Source organism: Pinus tabuliformis, chromosome 6, assembly GCF_031772625.1.
Source record: "Pinus tabuliformis cultivar Carrire ecotype Pingquan chromosome 6, CPIR1, whole genome shotgun sequence".
Classification (NCBI taxonomy): domain Eukaryota; kingdom Viridiplantae; phylum Streptophyta; class Pinopsida; order Pinales; family Pinaceae; genus Pinus; species Pinus tabuliformis.
Window position 1 is genome coordinate 146,262,574 of NC_142292.1, and position 9,432 is coordinate 146,272,005.

The window sequence follows — 9,432 nt, forward strand, 5'->3', positions numbered from 1 at the left end:
TATAGTTGTGGCCATCAAGAGGTCTCGTGGCCACAAGAGTTGAGAACAATAGTCAGTGATGCAAATGGGTGTCGACTGAGGCAGTCTACCACATTATTGGTGCTTCCCTTTTTGTATTTAATGCTCAAGTGGAATTGTTGCAAATATATAGACCACTTCTGATGGAAATTGTTCTACAACTTCCCTTGTGTCTATATAAACTGAAAAGGTTGGTGATCAGTGTGGATGACCATCTCCTTCCCTGGGATGTAATGCTTCAATTGCTAGCAAGCCTACGCGATGGAATACATCTCTTTATCATAGGTGGGGTACTTTCGAATTGTATCAGAAAGTGTCACACTATGATAGGCCACTGGATGCCTATGCTAGGTGAGGACTACACCAATAGCATAGTCTGAGGTGTCTGTATCGATTTCAAATGGCTACTGAAGGTCTGGCAGTGTGAGTACCAGTGTAGAGTAGAGTCGATGCTTCAACTCACGAAATGCCTTCTGTGGGGACTCGAACTAGGAAAAATTTTCTTTCTCCTTCCTTAGTAGTTTGACTCAGAGGCCAAGTGATATGGGAGAATCCCAACATGAACCTCCGATAAAAATTTGCAAGGCCCATAAAGTCGCGAAGCTCCATTAAATTGGTCGGTGTTGGCCAATCCCAAATGACTTGGATCTTAGTTGAATCCACATGCACACCACACTCATCTATGATGTAACCCAAATATTTGACCTGGCTAATGCCAAAGGTGAATTTATCTAATTTGACAGATATTTTGTGTTGTCGAAGGGTTTGAAGGACCTGTTGAATGTGTTGCAAGTGTCCTTCTCAACTCTTGCTGAGGATGACGATGTCATGCAGATAAAAAGAAAAAAGGAGTTGGTGAAGGGCCGTTGTTGTTGCATGGATGAACCCTTCCCATGGGCCATGTATGTGACAATGATCTTCCCCTTAGTTTGAGAGAGAATTAGAAAGAAAAAAAAATTCCCAGTCTAGTAGATGATCTTACTGCATTTCTTAGGAGAGATCAAAGAGATGGCAGTAGGTTGGGCTACCTATGGTATCTTTTATAACTTACTACCCAAAGAAATAATAACATAATGGTGTCTAGACTCATATATAACATTTCGCTTCCATAAATATGTAAGTATGGTTGTCCTAGTAATACATCATAAAATTCAAGAGTAGCAACATCACACAGTGCCTCATACATGCAGGGCTTGATGTTGTAGGGAAGGTGACACTACTGGCTGACGTGAAGATCTCATCCTTGGTGAAGCCACCCGATGGTGTTTGGTTATGGATGTGTTGTAGTTGGTACGCCCAACTGCTTCATGAACTCTATTGAAATGAGGTTCTTCTGGCGTCCGTTGTTGATAATGAACTCTGGCTAAGAACCCTTCACCCACATCTATGAGTGGAATAGGTGTTCCCACTCCTCTGCATCTTCAGACTCACTCTTCTAGATCTTGGTGGTGGCCACAATGGCACTGGGCTCCGCATCAATGATCTATTTCTCTTTGGCATTCCACTTGTCGGGTTTTGACTCATTCGGAACATTCGTCTAACTCAGAAGCCTTTAGCGTAGCGACTAGTGACTGATTGGCCCAACAGTTACTTGTGTTGTGAGTGGAGCTCTTATGGAACTCACACCACTTTTCCATGAGCATAGTTACTGATCAAATGAGAAAATGACCTAGTACCCGTTTTTTTGAGGTAGAAAAAAATCACTCGATTTTGAAAAATGGTGATTCAGAATACACCTTTTTTTTGGAGCATATTTTTGCCACTTTAAATTTTTTTATGTATCAAGTGTGAACAATTTTTTTAAATGTTAGTGATTTTCATGCTGATTTTGAAAAGTGTTGATGCAGCATCAACACATTTTTTTAGAGGGCTTATTTTTGACACTTTAAATTTTTTTATGTATCAAGTGTGAACATTTTTTTTGTTAGTGATTTTCATCTTGATTTTGAAAAGTGTTGATGAGCATCAACCCTTTTTTTTTAAAGGGCTTAACTTTTACAATTTAAATTTTCTAATGAATTAAGCGAATAATTTTTTTAAATGTTGGTGATTTTCATGTTAGTAATAAAACATAAAAATACAAAACATGACAAAAAAATTCAAATACAAAAAATATGCAAAAAAAAGAAGGAAAAAACCTATAAAAATGTAAAAAAAACATTAAACATGACAGAAATAAAAATAATCAAAACATGTCAATAATAAAACATAAAAATATATAAACAAAATATAACAAAAATAATAAACATAAAAATAAAAATAAAAACCATGACAAAAAAATTAAAATAACATAAATCATAAAACATGTTAGTAATAAAACACAAAAATAAAAATAAAAAGACATGGCAAAAAAATCAAATCCAAAAAAATATATCAAAAAGGAAAAAAACATAAAACATAAAACCTATAAAAATGTAAAAAAAAAAAAAAATGAATAAAATATTAATGAGAAAAAAAAACAAAAATTAAATAAATAAATAAATGATCTTTTTCAAAAAAAAATATAATTTAAAGAAAAACAAATTGCACCACAATAATAATAATAATAATAATAATAATAATAATAATAATAATAATAATAATAATAATAATAATAACCTAAAATAATACCAAAACAATTTATAAAATAAATTAGACTAAAAGATAAAAAAAAAATATTTAAATTAATTATCTAAATAAACAAAATTAAAAATACAAAAAAAATAAAAATTAAGATTTTTTTTTTTTGAAAATTAAAGTTATAAAAATAAAGAAATAACATAACTTTTAATTTTTTTTATATTTTTAATTTTATTTATTTATTTATTTTCTTAATTTGCTTTGAATTTTATTTTTAATATGTTTTGAATTTTTTATTTTATTTTAACTTTAATTTTGTTTTTAAATTTTTATAGTTTTATTTTATTTTTTAATGGTTTTGATTTTTTTAATTTTTTTTTTTAATATTGCTTTTAAATTTTCTAATTTTAATTATTTTATTTAATTTTTGTTATTTTTTTTAATTAAAAAAAAATCATAACAATTAAAAAACAAAATTAAATTATTAAGAAAAAAATATTCTAAAAGCAAAAAAGTCAAAACATATTAAAAAAAATTCAAAACAAATTAAATAAAAAAAAAAAAAAAACAAAACAATGTTTTCTTTCGTGCTATGTTTTTTGGATTTAAAAGGGTAAATTTATTGTGTATTTCAGAATTTCATTAGGAATTAGTTTAAATAAATTTTTATCAAACCGTAATTTTTCTTTTTAAATAAAAAATAATTTTTTTATAACTTTTTAAAAACAAAAATATTTTTTAAATGCAAAAATATATTCAACACCATGAAAACTTAAACACTCAAACACTTAAATTAAGTAAAAATCGCACACTAATCTTAATTCTGATAAAATTAGAACAAGTGCAAAAGGAAAAATGTTCGAACACAAAGAGACTGTTTAATTATGCGTATCACTTAACGACAATATATAAAGTCAACTAATCACATGGTTCAGTATGCCAATTGTACGCTCCCTCCCCAAAAGCACTACATGTACAATAATGATTAGACCATAGATTTCTTGTCACAATGCATTTTATCGACACCTATATTTTGTGAAAGCATCCCCCACCCGCTCGGGCTCCCAGCCAACAGCCAAGAGGCCACTGGCTGGGGGCCTGGGTGGGGAAGTGAGGGTGGTGCGTAGGGGTCGAGGGGAGCAAGGGAGGGAGAGGGGACGGGAGAGGAGATGAGTGGGAAGGCGTAACGCTCTGCGGTTGTGGTGACCCACGAGCACGCCGACTAAGCGTGCGATATGATGAAATGAGCGAGCAGCGACCTCACGGGCAAGACACTCGAAAGAAATGAAGTGTGGGTGAGGTGAGTGTAGAAACCATGGACTTATAGATGGCGAGCTAAAGCTCGAACCCGCTAGCTGACTTGAGCCAGTTATGAGGAAGCATGTGAGGAGGGGCGCCCGCCCATGAGTTGGGGTGGACCGACCTTACAAAACATAAGCAGAAGGAATAAACTCGGTGGTTGGTTGAAGACATAACACATGAACCGACATGTGTGGGTCACTCGGTTAGCACGACCCAACACTCATATATATATACACGGTTGAAATGGTGGAGTTGGACATCAGATCATCACAAGTCTTACAACAAAAACGAAGTACGAAGGGTGCGACAGGACTGCATCCAAGGCACAGGTTGCATGAAGCCCACATGACAGGCGTGTCAAGGTGAACAGTAGAAGTGTTCAGGTAGGGCGACCCGCAGGTTGGGCACCTGCCGAATGACCCATTGTTCGGGCAAACCGGTTACTGTGTGGAGGCAACCCGTGGTTGGGTGTGTCGCACAAGACGTGAACGAAGTGTGGATTGTTGAACGTGGAGGTGCGACCAACGTGCAAAGGGACCCATGTGGTGTGACAGTTCGCACAAGGTTGGTGTGCCCGAGTTGGGCAAACAACACGATTGTTTGGTCAAGTATAAGAGTCGGTCGAACTTGCCTCCTGATGATATTGTAAACTTGAAAATTATAATAAAAGATTATTATTACATATGATTTTTGTCTCTCTGTTGTTGAATGTTATAGTAATGAATTTTTCACATTAATATTAATGGTTAAAGATGATGAATGTTAGGCGTAGTGTGGAAAGTAAGTTAACAAATGAACATGTTAAGTACTTAGCCGATGCCGCACGAAATCCAATTTATGAAAAAATAATTGGGGGCATGACAGATGGTATCAGAGAAAATTGCAGAGAACAGACACGTATGCAGGGAAAAGTTATGGAGAAATAGTGGATTAACAGTCTAGGTTTCATGGACTTGGTGGTTCATGGCAAGACCATTCAAGCTCTTGTGGACACGGTGGCCCCTCATAACTTCATGACGACATGGTTAGTAAGAGAGGTTGGACTGATGATCGTCCCATTGAACGTAGAGGTCAAGGCAGTGAACTCTAGAGCTAAAGTGGCGATTTTGGCACACAGAAGTGCCTATGCAGATAAAATACTCGAAAGGTTAGTTGGACTTCATGGTGATGGAGATGAACGATTTTGATGTGACATTAGGGTAGGATTTCTTGAAGGGCAAGAAGGAAATTGTTGTCCCCTTCTGTGATGAGGTGGTGCTGGTTGGACAGTCATAGACTTGGACTTTGCCTACTCATAAGCAAAGGAAGGAAGTGAAGATGCAGCATGTTTCTGCACTAAGTTTGGAGAAGGCTATGTGGGAGTCAGACATGGAGACATATTTGGTTTTATTCAAAGGATTTGAAGGCGATGATGGAGTGGGGATGCCTGTTCCAGCCAAGATTTCTGAGGTGCTGGCTAAGTATGCAGATTTGATGCCCGATGAGCTACCAAAGAAGCTTCCACCAAGGCGTGCAATGGACCATAGCATTGAGCTTGAGCTAGGGAGACAACTTCCAACTAAAGCACCTTATCAATTGTCAGGACCTGAGTTGGAGGAGTTGAAATGACAGTTAAAGGAGTTAACTGATGTAGGTTTCATCAGACCTTTAAGGTCCCCCTATGGAGGTCCGGTATTGTTCCAGCAAAAGAAGGATACGAATGAAATACAGATGTACTGTGATTATCGTGCTCTTAACAAGCAGATGATAAAGAACAGGTATCCTTTACCTTTAGCTACAGATTGCTTTGACAAGCTTGCAAAGGCTCGAGTTTTTTCCAAGCTGGACTTGAGGCATGGTTATTATCAGGTGCGGATAGATGAAGGAGACGAAAGGAAGACCACGATAGTAACAAGGTATGGTAGCTTTGAATTCCTTGTTATTCCATTCGGGTTGTGCAATGCTCCTGCTACGTTTTGCACTTTGATGAATGATGTTCTACGCCCATACTTGGATTCGTTCATAGTAGTGTACCTGGATGATATAGTGGTGTACAGTGATAACATGGAGGATCATAAGAAGCACTTGGCATTGGTGTTCAAGGCACTGAAGAAGAATCACCTGTACTTGAAGAAGTCTAAGTGTATGTTTGCTCAGACCGAGATTCCATTCCTTGAACACATAGTGGATCAAGGGTACATACAGATGGAGTTGAACAAGGTGAAGACAATTGAGGACTGGGTTGAACTGAAGAATTTCGATGATATGAGGGTGTTTTTGTGCATGACCAACTACCAACAGAAGTTTGTAGAGGGGTACTCCAAGGTGACATTATCACTGACAGACCTACTGAAGAAAGACAAGAGATGGAGTTGGACAGACAAATGTTAAATGGCATTTGATGATTTGAAGAAGAGGATGGTTACAGTACCGCTAATGAAGTTGCCGGACTTCGAGCGACCATTTGAGGTACACAAAGATGCTTCAGATTTTTCCATAGTAGGTGTTCTTATGCAGAATGGGCATCTGGTGGCATACGAGAGTTGGAAGTTGCATGATAGAAAACGGAGGTATCTGGTCCATGAGAAGGAGATGATTGCGATCATTCACCGTCTACATGTATGGAGGCATTACTTGATTGGGAAGCCTTTTTTGTCAAGATAGACAACGTTGCAGCAAGTCATTTTGCATCACAACTAGAGCTTTCTGCAAAGCAAGCTCATTGGCAGGACTTCTTAGCAGAATTTGACATGATTATTAAGTATAGACTGGGGAGACTCAATGCGGTAGCAGATGCCCTTAGTAGGATGGGACAGCTTGCAGCATTGGAAGGGGAAGACCGGGCACCATGAAGTAGGAGACGAGTTCAGATGTTAGAAGAGGTGCAGAATAAGCTCAAGGAAAGTGTTGAGACCAATAATCAGGCGCAGAATATAGTGAAGCAGATAAAGGAGGGGAAGACATGAAGGTTCTTTCTCTGAGATGGATTCTTGTTCTTTGGAAACTGACTCTATGTTCCAAAGTCATCTGGGCTCAAGAGGCACCTTTTGAAGGAGTGCCACGATTCTCTGTGGGTTGGCCACCAAGTGCAGCGTCGTTCTTTGGCATTGTTGGAGAGAGGGTTCTTTTGGGAGAAGATGCGAGAGGATGTACATATGTGCATCATTTGTCAATAGGACAAATCAAATACACATAGGCAAGGGGGTCTGTTGTAGCCTTTACCAATTCTTGAGAGGCCATGGATGAGTGTCTCGATGGACTTCATCACTCAATTTCCACAAGTACAAGGGTATAATGGGATCATGGTCATGGTTGATCATTTTTCCAAGTATGTTGTCTTTGTTCCAACAAAGATGCCTTGTGGAGCCGAGTAGATTGTGGAGTTGTTCTTCAAGAACATAGTGAAGTACTGGGGTATGCCATTGAGCATCGTATCGGACCAAGATCCGTGATTTAAAGGCAGATTTTGGACCACATTGTTCAAGTTAGTCAAGACAAATTTGTTGATGAATTAGAGTTACCATCTGCAGACAGATGGACAAACCGAGAGGATCAACGCATTACTAGAGGATTACTTGAGACATTATGTGACAACTGATCAGAAGAATTGGCTTGAACTCTTGGATGTGGCTCAGTTTAGCTACAACATATAGAAGAGTTCTATGACAGGGTACAGTCCATTTGAGTTACCGAATGGGAAGATTCCAGTTACACCGCACACCATAGTAACGGGAGGTTTGCAGAGGAGTCCTCATGCGAAGAAGTTCATGAAGGCTTTGGATGAGACCTTGGAGTTGGCACGAGTGCGCTTGCATGAAGCTACAATGAGAATGAAGAAATCGCTAGATAAGGAGAGACATAATGCACAATTTAGTGTGGGAGACATGGTGTTCCTCAAGACTACTGGAGATCAGTTTCAGCCACCTAAAGGGACTGCGAGATCATTGACGAGGAAATATGAGGGGCCATTCCGTGTTAAGAAGAGAGTGGGGGAAGTTGCCTACGAGCTGCAGCTTCCACACCATATGCATATGAAACATCCAGTTTTTCATATCAGTCAATTGAAGAGATGCAGACTTGATGTTGATCATCCAGAGAGAGTGGAACCACCGAGGGGACCAGCCATGATTGCTGATAGACCAAACCTTGAGATGGACAAGATTTTGAGTTGTTGATCGACAGGGATTGGAAGTCACATACGACAGGAATTTCTTGTCAGATGGAAGAATGCACCGAGGAGGATAGCTGGGAAACAGATGACTCACTTTGGAGATGGAAGCGAAATATTGTGAAGTATGATAGGAAGTTACAACGGATAGCCAGATTGCTGAGGACGGCAATGACCTTGGCTGGGGGAGGATGTAACTCCCTGTGATTGTGGTGGCCCGCGGGCGCGCCCACCGAGCGTTCGATATGATGTGTTAGGACCTGCGGTCCGTGCGACGGGCAGGGCAACACTAGCGTGTGAAGGAAGGACGTGCGAAATATGAAATGAAACGAACTTTGGACGAGTTTATAAGGCATTGGGCAAGCGATGAGGGGGCGGTCCCACGAGTTTGGCAGGCTAACCTACCTCATGGGTGAGAGTTTGCATTATGAACGAGTCAGCTGGGCGTTTGGTGTGGTTCGGCCAGGTGACACAACCCGCCACCTGCTCATATATATTAGAGGGCGTTTGTAGGCAAACGACCATCATTTGATCAACACGGGTTTGAAAAAGGAGTTCTGCAGTGCGTGGATGAGCCCGCACGACGGGCGGAACTCGGGTGTAAAACTCGTTCAAGAAAGTCGTTCGAAAATTCGTTCGAGAAAGTCGTTCGAGAATTCGTTTGAGAAAGTCGTTTGAGAAAGTCGTTTGAGAAAGTCATTCGAGAAGTTGTTCGAGAAAGTCATTCGAGAAGTCGTCTGAGAAAGTTGTTCGAGAAGTTGTTCAGGAAAGTCGTTCAGGCAAAACTCGGGCAAGGTTGTTTGGGCGACCCAGGTGAGGTCGTGTGGTGACCTGGGTGAAGTCATGTGGTGACCCAAGTGAGGTCGTTCGGGTGAACTGGGTGAAGACATGGAGTGACTTGGCTGAACGCATGTGGCGACTCGGGTGAACGAAGTTGGGTGAGTGGGTGAACAGGTGGACGTGCAGATGGGCGGCCAGGCGAGGGCATGTTGTGCACGCCGAAACGACGAATCGTGCGGATGGGCGACTTGGGTAGGGTGCGCCGTGCATGACGAAACGGTGGAAATGGTGAAGTGTTGAGGTTGTGAACGAAGGTGTGACTCATGTGGAGGCGCCTGTGTGTGGCGACTTGGTTACGATGAGGCGCACCCAAGTTGGACAAACAACATGATCATGCGATGAGGTGAACGAAGGGTTGGTGAGTCGTGCGGTGACCGTTCAGAGGTGCCGACGAGCTGGGCAACCGAGTTTGCCGAAGTTGAAAATTGGCTAAGTGTAAATTTGGGGTTTCCCAAGATTTAACTTATACTTGTAAAAGAATATTATATATATTGATTCGGGCAGACTCATATTGCAGGGAGTTGCCCCTCCCTTTATACTTTTGTGCATTTCTATTGTATAATGCT

At 40.0% G+C, this 9,432-nt stretch overlaps 1 protein-coding gene across 1 annotated transcript; it reads left to right on the forward strand.

Annotated features, from left to right (window-relative positions):
- Positions 1-7,682: 7,682 nt before the first annotated feature.
- On the forward strand, positions 7,683-8,033 carry LOC149257803 (uncharacterized). Its single transcript, XM_089388293.1, has one exon. The coding sequence runs from the start codon at positions 7,683-7,685 to the stop codon at positions 8,031-8,033; it is 351 nt and encodes a 116-aa protein (XP_089244419.1).
- Positions 8,034-9,432: the final 1,399 nt, after the last annotated feature.